The 19,929-nt window shown below is 35.2% G+C and overlaps 1 protein-coding gene across 26 annotated transcripts in view; it reads right to left on the reverse strand.

Annotated features, from left to right (window-relative positions):
• Positions 1-19,929, reverse strand: part of Rab3-GEF (Rab3 GDP-GTP exchange factor) — a 265,506-nt gene that overhangs the window by 92,719 nt on the left and 152,858 nt on the right. For 7 of the 26 annotated variants that reach the window (XM_067103527.1, XM_067103526.1, XM_067103520.1 and 4 more), the window contains 9 exons: positions 19,195-19,389; positions 13,757-13,960; positions 12,658-12,753; positions 10,199-10,276; positions 9,847-9,942; positions 9,470-9,589; positions 3,670-4,087; positions 2,853-3,080; positions 2,389-2,460 (listed from right to left, as the gene is read on the reverse strand). In XM_067103527.1, the coding sequence (XP_066959628.1) occupies positions 2,389-2,460; positions 2,853-3,080; positions 3,670-4,087; positions 9,470-9,589; positions 9,847-9,942; positions 10,199-10,276; positions 12,658-12,753; positions 13,757-13,960; positions 19,195-19,389 (1,507 nt within the window). The remainder of the gene's footprint in view (positions 1-2,388; positions 2,461-2,852; positions 3,081-3,669; positions 4,088-9,469; positions 9,590-9,846; positions 9,943-10,198; positions 10,277-12,657; positions 12,754-13,756; positions 13,961-19,194; positions 19,390-19,929) is intronic. The other 19 variants (XM_067103538.1, XM_067103530.1, XM_067103535.1 and 16 more) reach the window with 5 other exon arrangements.

Genomic DNA, 19,929 nt, shown 5'->3' on the forward strand with positions numbered 1-19,929 from the left:
TTTAGGAAACTACATTAATGAATACTTGGCCCTTCAATCAAATACAGTACAAAACAAAAATCTCTGTGCACTTATACCCTCTGCTTATTTGAACAAATACTGTACTCTGATATATAAAATGAAAACTATATTATAATCACAAATTACCTGAAAAGAGCCATTATGTATCATGAACCAGCAAATATGATTAGTGCTTAAGACTTGTTAGTTGTATGAAATCACCTTCAATGACCCATAACAGCATCAGACCATTAGAACACAGATGACCAAATATGTACCTAAATAAGATTAACAATTTTGCTCCAACCTCTTGAATGTGCAAAGGGACAAATAAAAACACAGATGAGAGTGACTAACACAGATGAACAACAAACTTCTATTGATATTTTGACAGGAATAATATCCAGCAGCAAACCAAGTACCTTTCACTTTCCAATTAATTTTTCCCTCAACTAAGAGCTAGTATACAGAAGATAGTTACATTTTACCTCTGAAATGAATTTTTCCTCTTCTTTCTCAACATATTTTTCATTATGGCAAAAGGTACAGGTAGCTATGTGGAATCCATCTCTAAGGCATTTAATAAGCATAGTGTAAATATTAAATTCACTTTGATGGGAGACCTTTATTGTAGTGTGAAAAGTAATGGTTAAAAATAATATGTGGGTACTGTATTGTTAAAAAATATTAAACAAGCTGATGCTCTATATAGGATTCATATATTTCAAAGTAAAATTTTTAGATAAGTAATAGCACTAAGTTGATAAAAGATTTTATGTTGTCTTGTAAAATTTGTCTCACACACACATTGACACACACTACCACACTGAACTGTTCTTAAGATGACCATAGCTACAATTGTGTATATTATAAAAATATTGTGTCCTGTAACTGAGCATTATCTATAGAAATAGCTCTTTAAATTGTTCTAAAATGGTTTAAAATCCAGAATCAATGTACAGTACTGAATTTGTTACGACTGACTTACCACACCACAATAGTCAAGGAAGTATTTTCAGCAGCCAAGAGCAATATCCTACTACTGTCTGCACTGGACTTTCAATAACTTAGGAATGAAGCAAGGAAATATAAAATCTAAAATGCTAATTAAGTTACTATCTGATCCAAAAAATCATAATGTAGTACTGTACTAAATTAAACAGTGAAAAATGTAAAAGAGCAAAGTATGAGATGAAATTGCCAAATTAATCCACATCTGAAAAAAATTTGGGTCTCCCACACTTCAATTAAATTTTTTTCTATGAAGCAAATGATACCCAACAAAGGAGGTTACAGGACAAGACTGAAACCTAATTCAAACAACTCTAATACCTTACAAACTTACTTAATTGTTATAGGGGGTTGGAACCCTTAACTGGACATGGCAAATAAAGTTATGATTTATTTAAAAAGTGGAATAGATGTTGTAAAACTTTTAGTCATAAAAAAGTTCACATAAATAAAGACACTGTAATGTCATCTCATACAATTGTGTTTTTGTGCAATTTATTTTTGAAACCTTTTCAAGATTAAAGCTAATTAAAACAAAACTTAGTACTTTGTAACTAATAATACTAAACTGTTTAACCTGACTTGTGAGTTTACAGTGAAAGAATATTAACTTCATAGTATACAGTGCTGTATATCATGATGTATATACTGTGTTCTGAAAATGTCATGGCAGTTTTGTCCTGGTGGACTACATGAAAACAAGAGAAATTATGTTAGTAATCATTAAACTATATAGAGAAGATAAAGGCCACACAAAAAAAAAACATGCTAAAGAATTTTCTTGTACTGCAATGCCGCTGGAATAAGAGACTAAGATAAATATATCCTCAAATGAATTGAAGAAAGTAACTGCAAAAGACACAGCTGAGTGTTCTGTTTCAGCAAGTAGAAAAGGTAGTAGTCAAAAGAGTGAGCAGTTCACTACATACTACAAGAGAGATGACCATCATTATACAGCCAGAGTAATTTGTCTAAAAATAATATCCAATTTTTTATTATTTCAAAAATCAATACTTCTGCCCACCAAGGAACACTATGGACACTTGGAAAGTTAGTTCTCACATCCCTTGTTCATGTAAAGGACTCCCATTATTTTACCAAGCAGATTCATTATTTCTAAACACAGCAAAGAAAACAGGATTGTAAAAGAATAAATATGGGAGTAACTGACAGGTGTGAACTTCCAATGACCAACACCAGCTTTCTCCCTACACAGGCATAATGAAGAATGAATACCTATCACAATTAGGGTAGGAAATTGGGAAATGGTAAACAGCCAAGGGTTATATATTATGTTAAAAGCAGATTTCAGCAAAAATCAGTTTTGGCAGAAGCAGTTGAGCCCATCACCAGCACCAACACCGAGCCTAGACTTACGCAAGAGGGAGCGTCCGAGCCTTCTGGATGCTGGCGCCGCTACCGAGGCCGAACTGCCATGGCCATTTTCCACTAAAAAAATTTGGCATGTTTATACCATAACCAAAATGATAATGTACCTACTGCAGTATTATCTTACTGTATATCAAGGACATTAGCAAAGGATGTAGTGACATCACAGACAGGGCACATATTCTACACAAGCAACTGGTAGGATTTAGAAGGGTAATAAACTCAGCATTTTTAAGAAGTATATCATAATAAGCTGTTCATCTGATTGGTTAAAACATAAACTAAATATGTCTCTGCACCAAAATAAATAATGTATATGGTATACTGTACTTAAATAATTCACCAGGGTGGAACATATGTAAACCGTGGTATAGAAACAGGCAAAATAAACAAAATAGGCAGCAACACAACACTATATTACACAATACAATCTAATGCTAAGATTTACATACCAAATATATCGCTGAACAGGCTGGAAGTTTGCTGTGCAAAATCATTGAGCTCTGAGCTGACATTTGTCAAGAAGTCCCGAGAGGATGAGGATGTCATGGTAGGTGACCGTGCACCAGAGCTGCTGGCAGTACTCTGTCGTCGTGAATTCATTCCACCGCCTCCCATTCCACCACTGCTGCCACTACTACTTCCTATGCTTGAAATATCTGTGCCACCCATAACACTACCTAAAAGGGAAAGATAATTTATTACAATCACAATCTCCTAATGCCATTACTTTTGTAATGCAAGGTAAATGCAGCACAAAACCAATATCACTCAAATCTATTACAGGCAGTCCCCAGTTATCGGGGGGCTCGGTTATCAGTGATCCAGTGTTATAGGGCTTGTCTAGTGACAAAATTAAGCAATTTTCAGTGCCGAAAATCGCTGATTTCCCCTTATCGGCGCTGATATTTGGGTACTGGTGCCGATACATACCTAACAGAGGCGCTGATAACCGAAAATTGGCAATTTTCAGTGCTTTTCAGCACTGAAATCACAGATTTTTGGTTATCGGCGATTTTCGGTTATCATCACACCATCAGAACGGAACCCCCGCTGATATCTGGGGACTGCCTGTATCTATGACAGTTTTTCCACTATTCTCTGAAAACCAATCATCATTTTCCAAGGTATCATTAGCTATTTACAGTAGCTCTTTTCATCCTATAAGATTAACTACTTAGGCAGAAAAACATTCTTGAAAATCAATGTATATATTGTAATAAGAATTCATATTTTTATAAAGGACACCAAGAAACAAACTTTACATACCCCCTGAGCTAACAGACAGTCGACCTGAAGTCCCATTTCTGCTTGGTTGAGGCTGGCTTGGACTTATTTGTGACTGAGTAGGAAGGGCAGCTGTAACAGCAGCTTGGGGTTGTAAAGGAGGCTTGGGAGATCGTGGAGGCACTGCTGGAGGCGGACCTCTCTGGAGCATGGGAGGTGAGGAGGAAGGCACAGCGGTGGGTGCTGTTCGATGAGGAACAGGAGGAGGGCCAGGCCCACCACCATGAGCAACCCCAGGTCCTGTTCCAGTCCTCATTGGTCCTCCTCCTCCTATGCTGCTTCCACCTATGCTTCCAGCTGTCCCCGTACTACCAATACTGCTGATGCTAGTGCTACTGGGTATGCTTCCAGTGACCCCAGCAAGTTTTCCGTCAAAGGATGAATCGCGAAGTTCTAGAGCCTGTGAACCATATTGTAGTGTACATTAATAAATATAATTATATACTGAGTTGCATTACAATAAGCTTTTTATATACTGTATGGTATTGAAATATCTAGTAACATTACAGTACAAAATATCAAAATATTTAATGGTACATGTAATGAAAAAAGATTTTGTAACTGCATGGATGAAAAATGCAAAGAACTATAAGCCATTTTCCTAATGAATTGAATTAAATTTTGTGGAGCAGTAAATTGCCAAAACATTTTTGCTACCTAAAGACAATCACCTACTGAAGAATTCGACTAACATCAAATGCTTGAGGTCTGCTAATTAGCCAAGATCTTCTATATTCTGCTATATTACTGATCAGGATCTCTACTGTATTATCAGTGCACTAATATCTGTACTAAAGGGTTAGTCCTATTAGTTTTAACATCAACTACTAACTTTTGAGGGACATGACATGCTGAGGAAAATCTGCTCTGAGCAATTCTCTAATTTAAGAAGTCTCAGATATGCATTATGTATATTTTTCATTTATCAAAACTCAGAAGATACACTTCACTACAAGCATCTTAATGGTAAAACTAAATATGCAAATAAAACTGTTCTATTTTGGCATAATATATGGTTTTTATGTGAGGGTGACTGGTTCTCCTATGGGATGGCTTAATTTATAACTTCCTTACTCAAAACAGCGGAAATAAAGTCAAGATATAATTTTTTTGTAATCACTGAATAGAAATCATATGGATACTACTGCCAAAAATAAATACACATGAATAAAAACTGAGATCTATGTTTGTGTCTGTCATTAAGCCTCAAAAGAAGAGAGATGATTTCTACAAACATTAAACCAATGGTTTCATTGAAGAAATTACTAAAAAAATAAGGAGCAGTAAAGTGAGTGGAATAACACCACCCTATGGAACATCACCAGCAATGAACAGTAGATGCTTCATCAACAATACACAGGATGACTAAATAGCAAGTTAGAAACCTGTTGACAGAAATGGTTTTTCAACATGTGCACACCCTAAGAGAACCAACTAAATTGGCTACCAACTTTCTAAGCAAGCTTCCAGAATAGGATGGGTATTGGCAAAGGAAAAACAGCCAGGAAAAATCTTGGTTAAGTAAAAGTAATTTAAAAATGACAAATTAAACACATTTAATTATATGTGGCTGGTAGAGTAACTGACAAATTTCAGCAGAATGGACAAGCAGGATTAGTCTCTCTAAAGAACTGTAATGAATATTCATGTAAAATACTTAAAAAAATTTGAAATAAAGAAAATCAACACAATCTTAGTATTATTGAAAATGAATAACCAATGTCAAATAGTTTTCATTCTATCAGAAAAGGAAGGGTGTTAGGAATTTTTCTCCCACCCCTTGCAAGTTTATGTTTTGTTTACCCAAGTAATCTCATTGCAAATAAAAAATGAATGTTTGTGGTATTAGCTGTACTACATATTATGGCATTTGTACATATTTAGCAGATGAATAAGAATTCAGCAGCTCATGTGGTTAGTTCATTTTTGTTATCTGAGCTGCCCACCCTTAGCAAAAATTATTACTACTATTGTGTTAACAATTCTCTATTCTTTCACGTCCTTTTAAGTTTTAATCAGGGAATACAAAATAAAAAAAGACTTTTTTATAGTTAATGCTAGTGAGAATAAGAAGATTAAGTCACAGAAAGCAATGAATCAACATGAATGAGAAAGTAGGTAAAGCTATTGTTCTCACCACAATGGTCATGGGCTATGTAAACATCTTTGTGTAGCAAAATACACTCTTTATACCTTAATATCTATTTTGATCTTATATCTTAAATTCCATACACAACATTGAGTTTATGCCCCAACCCCTTCCACCTTCCATGCAACATCCACAGGGCCACTTTCCTAACTTTTCCTTTGCTTCTTTTCTAGTCCCCATGAGTTTTTCCAGCCTCTCCTCTAGATTTCTTATCTTTTTGTACACATTTTTGCAGCCTTTCTTTAATACAACTATTAACACTAGGTCATTGCATATATCTGCAACCAGGGGCTTCCCTTTCTATACTTATTTTTATCCTTGATGGGCATAAAAATCTATCTTAACTTCTGAAATATAATATACTATTTTCACTTTACATCCTATGCTACAGTAGGGTTACATCTCATTAGCTTATAGTGTCTTTCCAATATTCTCTTTCATAATGCTGGAAAAACTTATCACTACTCTTCTAAATCCTTCTCAATCTTCAAAATAGTCTAAACAAAATCTTTTCTTTGCTGAAGTTTAAGATTTATTAGTTTGCTGTTGTATCACCCAGTGCATAACCCATTATTTTTCTATTTTCTTACCCTCTTTTCTGAACCAAGACAAATCTGAGTCTTCTGATTACAGACTGCTGCCATGGTTGTAATAGCATTCAATGTATGATTTCCTCCAACTCTTATGAGTTGAGTGTTACAGTACTGACCATAACTGGTGCAATGGCAGCTTACAGCAAATCAATCCACCCCTTCGAGTATTCAGTTTGAAAACTTACTCTTCTGGAAATTTAGTAAAAAATCATGGATTAATCTGAATTTTGCAAAGGCTTTGATGAGGACTGTTGAGAAACAACTAAATTTGATGAAGTTGTATTAGTGCCTTAAAGACAACTAAATCTTAATTTTAGGCTTTCAGTGTCTCTATAACAATAACTTTTTGGTTAACTCAGACAGAAAATATCAAGTAATCCTCTCCTTGGGAAGAATATGAATACAGATATGTCTGTAGGAGTATAAATTCGTTGTAAAATAATCATACCAACGACCCAAAATAACAACCAGAACTATTTGAACTAGAGGTCATACATGGAATCTTGTCAGTCATCTCTGAATAATAAGTGAAAAAGGCTCTGCATTCCACCTGCATAGTTACCTTAGTAATAACTTGTCTGGCTGCTCCTTTTCTTTTGCTTTTGTGTCCGTTTATGCTGTGTCTGTTTATTTTGAAATATCTATGTTGGGTTACCAGACAGATAATTTGGGTTGAGCATATTTAGACTCCAGCAGGTTGTCAATACATCTACTGTACATAGTACTTCAAGAGCAAACTAGCAACTGATTCCAACTTGGCTGCTGTAATTCTATACTGTAATCTACAATATTTTAATAGATATATATACACATTATTATTATCAGGTTAGCATAAACCTTTTGTAACTTGAAATAGGCTACCATGCTAAATGCATCCCATGGAGTAGGCCATTTGCACGCTCTCTGATATTTCATAACAAGACTGAGGATTCAGATTTCCTGTTTCTGTAGTACTATTTGGTTTATAGCATATGCAACTGTCTATGCTGTCCCACTTGCAAACTGTAGTTCAGCTTTTGTTTGGTTACTCTAAAGTTTGTTGTTCAGCTTTACTTCAGTCTTTGATTTAATATTATGAATGACTTTGGTCACTTCAATCAATCTTCTTCCCTTTCCCTTCATCTTCAGTCTCATTGCAAGATAAGGGGATGAAGGGAAGAGGAGTAGTGGTTCATGAAGCTGCCATTTTAAATTTTGACCCCTTTGATTCTCTAACTGATCACCATGTTGTTTCAGCCAATAGTTTTGACTGTAAGTGCTTTCTTTATCAAGGGACACTTTTGCTTATCTTCACAAAAGCTAGCAGGGGTAATAATGATTTCCTAGTGTTGTGTTAAACCTAAATACAGGCAGTCCCCGGTTAACGGCGGGCTCAGTTAACAGCGATCCGGTTTTACGGGGTTTGTCTAGCACCGAAAATCGCCGATTTCTGCTTAACAGTGCCAATAATTAGGTATTGGCGCTGATACATACCTAACAGAAGTGCTGATAACCAAAAATCGGTGCTTTTCGGCGCCAATAAGCCCCAAATCGCTGAAAAAGCACCAAAATCACCAATTTTCGGTTATCATCACACTCTCAGAACTGAACCCCTGCCAATAACCGGGGACTGCCTGTACCTTAAAGCTCCCACCTAGTCCCACTGAGTGACATGCCCAGTGTCTGGGCTGTTCACTGTGCTAAGTGAATTTCTATTGTTTGGCATCTCTTCAACATGAAAATCTGCCCATTCAGCCTTATGGTGGATGGCTCCGTTACATATCTGGAGATACAGTACAGTAATTCCTTTTCCACAGAAGGATGGCTTAAGATGTGCCAAATATATCTCTTAAAATGTTTGCATATTTAAATCAAACTACTTTAACTTAATGGGTTGGTTGGTTTTGTGCCAAAAACGTCTTATCTTGAGTTCAGATACCTTATAAAATACCTTTATCACCTTTGTATTGAAATATTTTCCAGGTATAACTCCAATGGAAACCACTATCAAATTACAGCTCAATATCTCTTATTAATGAAAAATATACATTTCTGAGTCATTAGTAAGTTATAACACACTTTCATTCCTCCACAAAGACAAAAGAGTAAGGGAAAATAACAGCCCCAACATAGTGCAACCTTACAGGATAAGATCAAACAGCTAAGAAGCACCAAGGGGAAAGGGATTTTACATCATTAAAAGGGCAGAAGTGAAAATTGCTCAAATTTACAATCTCGCAAACCTACAGTAATACTAGGCGTCTAAATGAAAAAATACGCAACTATTTCCTGAACATCAACTTACGACTGCAATGTATGCAAAAGGGATGATAATGCGTATTTTAACTAACGATTTCATTTATTATACATTACCTTAGTCTGTTTCAATGTAATTTTAGCATTCTAATATTTAAGATATTCTTACATTGTTATCTTTATTTATATCTACAGTATACAGTATATATACTGTACTGCAGAGTATATCCATGTCTAATTAATGGTTTACTTTTATGTAATATATTCAGTTCATTATACCTTATTTTTGGAAGGCTCTCTTTACCTAAATATCACTGACTATTTGGAAATCAGGTATATTACTTTGGCATAAGACATACTACGGGGATGGCATGCCAGGTAACTGCAACACATTCTTTGCTAGAAGCCAATGACACACCCTATACTATCAGAGTACTGCATACATTAAGTGGAGACTAACAAGCTGATCATAACAAAAAACTAGGATTTTTGTTAAATTCTGTGAGATAATAGACACTACAACTTGAAGGGGCTGCAACCATTTTAAAAACTTTGGGAAAGCATCTATTAGCTACCTATGAACTACGAAGTACTTACAACAAAAGTTACAATGTTGACATAGGCTGTCAGGATTACACCAATCTTCATTAAATACCTTAGATCATTTATGTAAAGAACCATAAATGTGATGTCCCCTTAAACACACACTACCACCACAATTTTACTCTCAACACCATCCCATGCCTCAAGCAAATGCTGAGGGAACGTCCCACGGAGTCCTGTAATAAGTGGTTGTCCCTCTCACCTTGAGGCTAACCTTGGAGAAAATACCGCCTTTCTTGGCTGCTTCCCGTGCTGTCTTGGTGAAGTCTCCAATGGTGTGCTTTCCCATAAATTGGATATCCTCAAAGGTAGACTTGCTCACCTATAACAGTAAGAGATTGAAAAACTTAAATTTTAACCTCTTGGTTACATGGTCCCAATGGTTTCCTTTAAACCATATACAGCACAAAGAATATTACCATGAAATAAAATTACTTTCATGTTTCACTTACCCTATATGGTATAAATAAACAAGGCCACCATAAAAAAAAAGAATGAAAGCATAGAAAACGAATTTTCATGAATATTCTTCATACTAATTTACTACTGCAAAAGAAGGACTCCAAAATCCTTATTCACCTGTTGTGCTTGCTTGCTAGCCTCAAGAGCTTGCTTGCTTGCAACTGAAACAGATTTGCTTGCACCTTCTGCTGCTCTCTTTGCCTGTACTGTGAACTGTTGTGCAGAGATGAACCATTAGTTTAAGTAAAGTACAGTGCTAAATTCCTTCCAATATAAATCATTCAAATAAGGTCAGAAATATCTTGAATTGAAAAAAAAAATTATCTTAAACCTTTGGCACTAATACAATACATAATGAGATCATGAGGAAATGGAGAGACAATTACATGCACATAGGCAGACATCATGCAAGCAGTAGCTGACAGGTAAAGGCCCAAATTTAAGATTATTATTAGATGATGGGCAGTACCTGGTCAGCCAGACTGGAGAGAGATGGAGCCTCATCCTGCCTATCCTTCTGCGAATGTCCACTTGATTCCGGGTGAGACTGCAATAGGACACACAAGTCACAACACCAAAGAGGTCGTACCTCCCACACTGATGTAGCAGCTGATCTCAACCAAAAACTAAAGTGCTATTTTGACTTAGAGAGCAAACAATCATAATGATTTTATTCTAATAATCATTCACTGACTTTATCTTTAAAAAGGAAGGCCTAGATCAGCTTTTACTTATGGGGGAAGAATACCTTGAAGTAGAGTACAGAGAAGTTATGCAAAGGTCAAATAAAGAAATTCTGGAATCTGCAAGAACTAAAACTCAAAACAAGGAAGTGCTGCATCAAGAATTCTTGACTATAAAAGGTATAGTATACAGTAATACATGAAAAATCAAATGAGTACAACAGTTCCTACCATACAAATTATACCTTAAACCTGGAAAGAGAAACACACAAAATAAATGATGAGAGGTCTCAAGAAAAAAATATTTTGACTGATGAGGATAATTTAGTCTATATCGATTATGCCATAGGGTCCCTAACATGTGTACTATGAAAATATATGCTAAACTGCTAAAACACAACACTCTGTAATATTACTTTTTTCAGTATAGTCAATAAAACTACAGCCACAAAAGTACTCATACATAATGTAGAACCAAAGGAATAATATAAATAAATAATCTTTATAAGGGAGACAATATGAACATAATTCATCATCAAAATAATCAGACACTCCTGGATCTTGATACGCTTTTCACCAAATTTAAGTGCTTGATTTTTATAATCATCCAAAAACCAGTGGATAAGGGCCCCAAGTGCAATGGGATCCAACAAAACAATCATGTGATCCAGGGATAAATACTCCTGATTAATTCTGATGCACTATATCAAATTAGATTTTTTTTGTTTATCATGCCTAATGAAACCACCCACTAAACACTGTAAATGAGTTTCATTTTGGTTTTAGTTCCTTGAAGTGTCAAAATATTACTCTATCTTCTCACACAAGGGCATTTGTCTTCATACTTATGAGTATACAGTCTCTCTAATCCAATGGTTTGTTTAAACTGTCCTATAATAATAGTTGTTTCTCTGTTGCTGTAAGTATTAATTCCATATGATAATGCATGAAAAGTCAAAGATTAACAGAGTCCCCTTTTAAAAGCTACAGATTCATGTAACTCCAAACCGAGGCAAAATTATCTAAGGAGGCCTTCAAATTCAGAAATCTGAGGAAAATTTATTGTTAACTGTATTTACAGAAGCTTTGTTCTGAACAATTTTGGCTGCCAGTGGAACTTGTCTCATATGAAGAATCCCAAAACTTTTTATGTCACACCAAACTGCAAGCTGTGAAATCAGCTGACCTGAGATACTGCCTTGACATTTTCACCTTATTGCTATAGCATATTAAGACAGTACATTACTTGCATAGAAAATAATTAAACAAACAGTTGATTCACTTGACTGAATTTACAGTGAAAGGAGTTACAGTATTACCATGAAGCAACGTTTACATGAGCCTTGTATTTTTTACCCTGAAGTCTATACTGTACAGGTATTTCTATCATTTATCATTTACTGTATAAGTATCATTTGTAAGTAGCTGGAGTTGTAAGGATAAACTATAATTCTTGAGTGTTAAAGATGAATCTTGGATACATTAACATTGCAACATAAAATACTGGCACTTCAGACTTGAGCTTCTCAATAAAGGACTTTCTGTATACACGAAAATTATACAATACTCATTTGAGAATACGTAGACTGATGGATAACAAATGCACCTTACAATAGTATATAAAACATTCTAAAACCTGCCTTTTATACTGGAAAATGTTAGAAAAGTAAAATATTCAAGGGTTAAGTAAAAAATCAACATCATCATGCTCTTTTTTCAATGCTAAAACAAGGGCTAAATGGTTCGTGTTTTAAGAAGAAAAGACTTTAACTGTGCAAAGTAGAACATTAGGTGAAATAATCTACAAGGTCCAATATGAGTATGGTGCAATGACACTCAGACTATTACTTAAAGGTTATTTCTACTGGCATCAAGTAACTGAATGGGCAAATCAACATCTTGTTTTCTGCCTTATGACACCCCAGGATATACCTTTACACAACTAACTTGTGCTATTTGTACCATGAAATATATGTATATATATGTTTTTGCAGAACACTTTTGCTTTGTCAGCGTAAAGTATGCCACTTCACTTGACTGGCACACATACCTACACTGTAATGTTTCTCAGTCTCTACCACAGAAGTGCTACAGCTAGGAAATTATAGTGAACATGGAAAAAATATTTGATGCCATAAAATAGACCTTCAATGTAGTCTTCAGACAATGAATAATGGTACATGCATCACCACTACAACCACATAACACTGACAACACTGGAGAACATCAGTTGGTAGTGAGGTACCTTATCCATCTGGTTAAGTAGTGACCCCTCTTCCCCACTGCTCTGCTTCACTACCTCAAGACGCTCCGTCACTTGACTACGAAACTGTTCCGTTAACTGTGAAACAAGTTCATCGTTTCTCAGTGCTTGAAACTGTGCTTTAATATGCTGTTTATAGGTTGAAATGCATTCATGTTGACATTAACTATGCAAACCTAAAATCTTAAAACAACCTAAGAACACACAAGTTAGGAAACAAAGGAAATGAAAAACTTTAAGGGCATGGATGAAGAGAGGGAACATAATATTTCCTCATCACGATTTTTGTTGACAACTACGTGTGCAGCAAGCAATATTGAAGTGTAAAATTGTTCTCAAAATGGGAATCAAGAGAATTCTTTTTCTTCAGCAATGATTCCACATTCTGACTTTACTACAGATACTGATGCAAGGCACATAGATCACCATGTAAATATTGTACAGTACTATGTATTTTGTGCTGCCTTAATGAGAAAACAATAACATACATGAAAGCAAAAACACAAAATATGGAAGATGTTTAGCATATCTCGAAAAAGATGCTATCTTTATTATATTTAAGCTTAAATCACAATTGCAGAGCATATTAACACAAAACTAATTGAAATTTGCATCAGTAAGTAACCTGTTCAAAGAACATATACTGTACTGTATATCTTACCCACTGAAAATGTAATTATTATAAAGCCAAAGCATAAAACATATTCACATATTAAGAAAGTCCTTTCACATTAAATAGTACATACATTAGGTCATCAACCATCTGTCAAATTCTTTAAATTTATAATTTTAAAACATTCTCTATTTCATCAAAACAGTGTACTTCAATGCAAAGTTGACACAACAAAGTGTTAGATAAACATATATTGGGATGATTTACTAACATATATTTCCTCAATTTCCACTTGAAGAATAGCACACAATTTTATTAATATTTTAAAATGAGTTCTTTACCTTCAAGTTACCAGACCAGGTTAAGGTGCATCAACAAACTAACACCAAATGTAATAGAATAAAACCATCTCTGTGCATAGGCAAGTGGGCTGCATGTTAAGGATTAAGTTTAAATATATCCTCTTACCTTATCCACCTGTGACAAGAAGGATCCTTCCTGAGAAGCTTGTCTTTCTTTTATCAGTTCCTTAGCTGAAGAAGTAAACTGATCCAGCAGGGAGTTCTGAGAACTCTGTCTTGTGGGGCCTGAACCAGAACTTCCTGATCCCAAACTAGACGCTCGAGCCAACATGCTACTAATGGAGCTTTGTTTCTGGGGTGTTGGACTAGCCTGGAGCGCATGAAGGAAAGGTGTAAGCTCAAACACTTCATTGAAATTATGGTAAAATCTCCCGTCTATGAATGAGACCATCCTCATAACATTCAATTTACTTCAGTGACAAAACTGCATGCATTAGATATTAAACATATTAGAAAGTCTAATAAGATAAAGCAAAACCCTCCCTAAGGTATAAATTAATATGCTGTTAAAACACAAGATGCTCTTATTTCAGCTTACGGTAACAATACAAAGTGTTCCTAAAGATATGAATGAACAAACCATTGTGGATTATACTATATATATAACCTTATGCTTCACTTGGAAATGAGCAATTGCATATATACCAAGCCCATGTTTCCTACTCACTCTTTAATTCAGGTCAGCATTATAAGTAGAAGTTTTACATTCTTTTTTTTCTCATCTTGTCTTGCAATGTCCCCTTCCTCTTCCATTCAATTTGGCAAGTTTCTTGTAATTATTTTTCCCTCACTGTATTGCAATGTAAACATTCAATTTTGTGAATGGTGTTGGTTGCTTTATTTTATTTATTATTGTTTCTGATCCTGTGTCAATGAAGAATTCTTTCTTAAAGCTAATTTTCCCTTACAATGTCCTTACAAAGTGCGGTAGGAGACAACACTACCAAATCTCAGTAATACCCAATCATCTCTCATCGCATCTACATCTTGCACATTCTAAGTATGTACAGTACAAGTATTTTACATAAACTATAGAATCTAGTATTATCTCATTTATTCTAATTTGTGACTAATTCTATGGTGACTTCTATGCCTCCTCCAGCTACACATCATTCAGGAACTAATGGTAGACGGTGATGTTTCCCAGCTATTCTCTCAGCTGTTTGACTCCCTTCCTGGTATGATCCTTCTAACCATAACGGAAAAAAATATTGCCTTAGTGCTGCCATTTTCTTGGAAAGGCTGTTATTTAGAAAATGTTGACTAATCCTGCTAAACTTTCTATGCTATATTAATCGGCTTATTACACAGTTCTTCTAATCCTTCTGCCATTCAACTATTATTCTAAACACCTATTCTGGTTTCCCATCATTCTACTAAATATTCCTCTGGTCTTTCACCAATCCTAAGGCTTTTCCTATTTTACTGGTGTTCTGCTGTTCTTCTAGCTATTTACTGGTGCACTATCCATTCTAATGATGACTACCAACCCCTCTATTTGTTTAATTTCTGACTGTTCTATCAGTGCTTCAGCATTCTATTAGTGATCCACAGACTATTTTTTTTAGTGATCCATACACTATTTTTGAATCCTACTATTTTATACACTGTTTTAAGGATGTCTCACCATTCTACTGGTCTCAGAATACTGTGTACACTTGGAGATCTGGCAGTGACTGGAATCCCTGTTATTTTCTCTTACAAATTTCCTTCGCAATGGAATTGTTACTTTGTCCTTTAGTTCATCAGAAAAGGAGACTTTTTGGCCTCCATCAGTTTTTAAGATGAAGTATTCCCAATACTTGGTCAACTTTCTTCTTTTGTTTTGCATAGAGTAAAACCTTTTAGAAGTTCCAGTACCATTATTTCAGCCTCTCTGCAGTAAGTCCATCTCCACTAGGGACATGGCACCCAATGAAGTCTTGTCTCACAAACAAAGTACAGTATTTAGTGATGAAACAACTTTGTTGATTGCTCTTCATAACTGTGGACAGGACCACAATTCTGTCACCTTTAGTAATCTCTCTCTCCTTACACGGCACCAAAGGACTTCACATCAGCCATAAGAAATCACGTCTCATTCTTGTCCAGTATTCCCTTCACTTTGGGATGAACAGTGGCATGTTAACTATCCCTAAATTCCTATGGAATTCTGTCAACCAAGAAAAGGAAAACTATCCTAAGCATTTGTACCTCACTTCAGAAACTAGTTTTCGAAAGTTGGTGCTGCGAGTATGCTTTTCAAGATCTATTTCAACAAACAATGGTCTATTAACACCTCAGGAGGATGGATATATTGTTGCCTCTCAACTGGAAAGGAAGTCTCTACTTTATCACTTCCACAATTAGTAGTTAGATAATTATATATATGGCAAATTTCGCCTACTCCATGAACACAATTTTATTGTTATAAATCATATTATGTGAATCAAATCGCTGCATTAAATAAAATATTTCTTCCTCTTCCTTCAATGAGGTGCAGATGTATTAAGTCAAAAGAAAAGTTTCATACTAAGTAGGAAGCTTGAGAATTTTTTTTTTTGTTATGCCACTTGGGGTGGAACCTTCATCCTCCACTGAAGCAAGTGTCTATTTTTCAAAATATTGTACTGTGAAGTATGATCACAGTCATCTTCTTCAAACAGTGCAGTATATAAGGGGAAGGTTTGTCTTTGTTTAAAAGTTTTTTATTTATTAAATTATACATTTCAGATGACTAAAAATTTTTTCAAATCTCTTTAATCAAATTAGGTTTCAACAATGATGTAACTGTTAACAATCATTCACCTAACTTAAAGATGATTTAAGAATGAGAATACCCTACTGAAAAAATAGCACTGTTCAAAAGTAAAAGGGGAGCAGTGAAGATATGGGGATTTGAATTTCACTGGCATAATAAAATTATGCCCCAAACTAAATATGATGCATAGACTTGATTAAAAGTTTATTATAGATGAAGTTTCATCACCCAGGTACTTCTGTTCTCTTTTAGCAAAGAATATTTTCCCATAATAAAATATCAAAAATGCAATGCTCAAAACAGGCTTAAATATATTCTAATGCTGTATAACAAAATATTAATTTTCTAAAATATCTAAACTTTCCTGCTCATATGGCTTAACTTGTCTGTCATATGAAATGATGTGTATACTGTATATAAATATTACTAGAAGTTTATTACCTAAAATATTCTACTAAAAATCTTGAAGATTTACACACCATTCAAATCAAGGTAAATTTTAATGGCAAAATAATTGCTGAGCTCTGTACCATATAAGTTATTAATACTCAGCTCTTTTACAACACAGCCAATAACCATATTGTTTTAACACTCACAGCAGCCCTGAATATCCCAGAACTTGCATCTTCTGTCTGTCAAGCATGTGGTACTTGGATTCACCAAAAGAACTAACTACCCTAACCACTGTTACATAACCTGTAGCTCTTTAAACAACTCTCAGAATTTCCCAAGCTTCTTTGCATGGCAAGTCCAACATTTTTCAGTGATCAACATTCATTACTAATAATTCTTTTTTCTCCCTTATTCAGTGCTAATTCTCCACCTCATTTCAAGCTTTTTGTTTTTTATTGGAAAATCAGAGTAAATTGTGGTCTTCAATCTTCCAGGTATATTAGCACCAGTTTTACGTGTTAGTAACTGCTAATTTTCTGGCTGGAAATTTCCCCTTGGTAAGCTTTGTGCATGATTTAATTATTTTTAGAGTGCATATTTTAATTATTTTTAGAGTTACTGCCAATCTTCTGCTAATCCTCTTCCGGTGTCAGTGTATTAGTTACTGAATCGTTACCTAATTAATGCCAAATGGTAGGTTTCGTCTCAACATCTTTCTTTTGTGTCATTATTGCAAGAAATAGCCATATACTGCAATTTTCCATTCATATTCATGATGGTATATCATACAGGTATTCTGCCCAGTTTGAAGGACAGGTCTGACTGGCCTGCAAAGCACTGGATTGTCAGTTTAGGTTTTTTGCTACTTTACTTCATTTCCTGTATCTAATTTTTCGTTGGATATTATATTTTATATTTTGGTGTTGCTGATTACTCCTCATTAGCACTACAGTATTTTGCTTTGGTAATTCTCTGTAAGAGTTTACAGTATTTTTATGTAATTTGTAATGCTGCCAAATACTGATATCTTTGGTGTTTATTATTTTTTGACAGTTTAATTGAAGATACTTCTTTTGTACATCACGAGTATCCTACAGTCTTGTCTGTTTAATGGATGGTGCAAGTTTCTCAGTGTTTTCAGTGTTGTCTGTAGCTGTTTTGTGCAATTTTTTTTTCATTTGTCAACTGTGAGGGGAACTGATCTGAAGTGATAGACCCTACTATTCCATTAATGGTGGATTTTCTGCTATTATTTCATTGCAAGAAGCTGTCCTTCTTTGTAGTTAAGAGGCACAGGTCTGCTTTCTCCCAGCTGTTCAAGCTTCAAGGACTGGAAGGGGGTCCTAACATTGATCTGGGGTGGTTGACTCAATATCTCAAGGAGGAGATACTTTTGGAGGGCTCCCATCCTGAGATGCCTTTCCAAGGCAATGTATAAGCCTCTTCAGTCTTCTCTATTGAATCTCATTCTGAAGACAATTTTTTTTGTAAAGTTTGCCTCTTCAAGATGAGTGTGAGCTGCATGCACAGCTGAGCAGAGTTAAAACAAGCCAGAGGTTAGTCATCTGTGGGTTTGTCTTTTGTGCCACATTTGAAAGCATGAATCAAATGACTAGTAACCAAATCTAAACAACTGAACCCTTTGCTTCCTCAACAGTGTCATCACCTATCAGCAATGCTCTGGTCTACAAGAATACTGTACTGTTAATTTTAGTTACAACAGAGCGATAACTTCATCTTCTGACTGACTGACAAAAGACTATGAGTTTGGGACACCGAAAACCATGCTTGTGGGAACTATAAGACTGATGAGTCTGTACATATGAAAAATAGTCCTTATGTTATAAAAACACTAAGTTTTTTTTCCACTTCATACTTGACTCAGGCATTCAGGTACAGCATGGCAAATACAGTATCATGCAAATATCTGTCTTCAAGGATACAGTAAGTTTATCTTACTGACTTGGTCTTTGGGTCAAGATCTTCAGAATCAGTAATCAATTAGTTACAACTAATTAAATAAGTAGAAAAATACAAACCGAATGTAGATTCTGTCACACTACAATGTAGCAAACACCAAACCTCCAAGGTAATACTCTTGTTAAATTTCAGTGTGTTGAGCTTTGTCATTTCAAGGAACACATAATAAATATTTTTACTTCCCTTAGACCAAAATGGTAGCAACCGCTAGACAAACATCTTCATGAGATGAAATAACTGTTTAAAAAACAGGTAAAACCTGAAGTACTCCAATAGCCTAAGAAAAAATAAACCTTCAAGTACTGTATACTTTACACTGAAAATAAAGTGTTCAGACTGTGTAAAGATGATTTTCAAAACACAGCCCCCTGCAAAAAAAAAAAAAAAAACGGTATAAAATCCATTGTCTAATTGTCCTCTTAAGGACTTACCCCTTTTGAGAAGGTTCTTGGTCGAGGGGTAGTTGGCCTATCACGTTCTGAGGAAGAGGTAGCTATTGATGCATCACTACTAACTGAAGGAGTTGGGCTAATATGTGGAAGTGGGGACTGGGTATTGCTCACTACAGTTTTTGGTGTCGTTGTAGCAGAATCGCTCTCTGGTGTGAAGACCTCATCTGTTTTCTCCTGTAAAAAGATTAAACAAATCATGTATGTACGCTGAATTTATCGACAGTAAAATTAACTAAGTTTTATAATGCAAAAGACTGTAGTGTTTAACCACAGCTACTATTCAGGTCTCTTCTAAATTAGCATTCTTTAAACAAATTAAATTATAGTCAAGTAATCACTTACATTATGTTAACTTTTGTTGAGTACATGAATACAACTCAAGTTATTACAGTAAAGAGAGTGGTTCTATCAGCCAATAATGCATGTGGTATGTGCACAAGCTGGTAGCCACTGGGGACCAAATGGTTGTTAGCACTGAGGCAAGATCTGAAGACTCTGGTAATTGCCATGGACTATCCAGTCTCTTTCAGGAGGAACTACCTCTTTTCGCAGACAGATAAATCAGGACAGCTAAAGAAATGGATAACAATAGTTTTTGTCAGGGAGATTTTTAATCCTGTGCATTCAATGCATCCACAACTGGGCATTTTCTTTTAAGGGGAGGTCCCTAAGCCTTCAACTGAATAGCCTTCCATAAAGCAGAGGAGCTATATC

Source organism: Macrobrachium rosenbergii, chromosome 5 (genome assembly GCF_040412425.1).
Source record: "Macrobrachium rosenbergii isolate ZJJX-2024 chromosome 5, ASM4041242v1, whole genome shotgun sequence".
Classification (NCBI taxonomy): Eukaryota; Metazoa; Arthropoda; class Malacostraca; order Decapoda; family Palaemonidae; genus Macrobrachium; species Macrobrachium rosenbergii.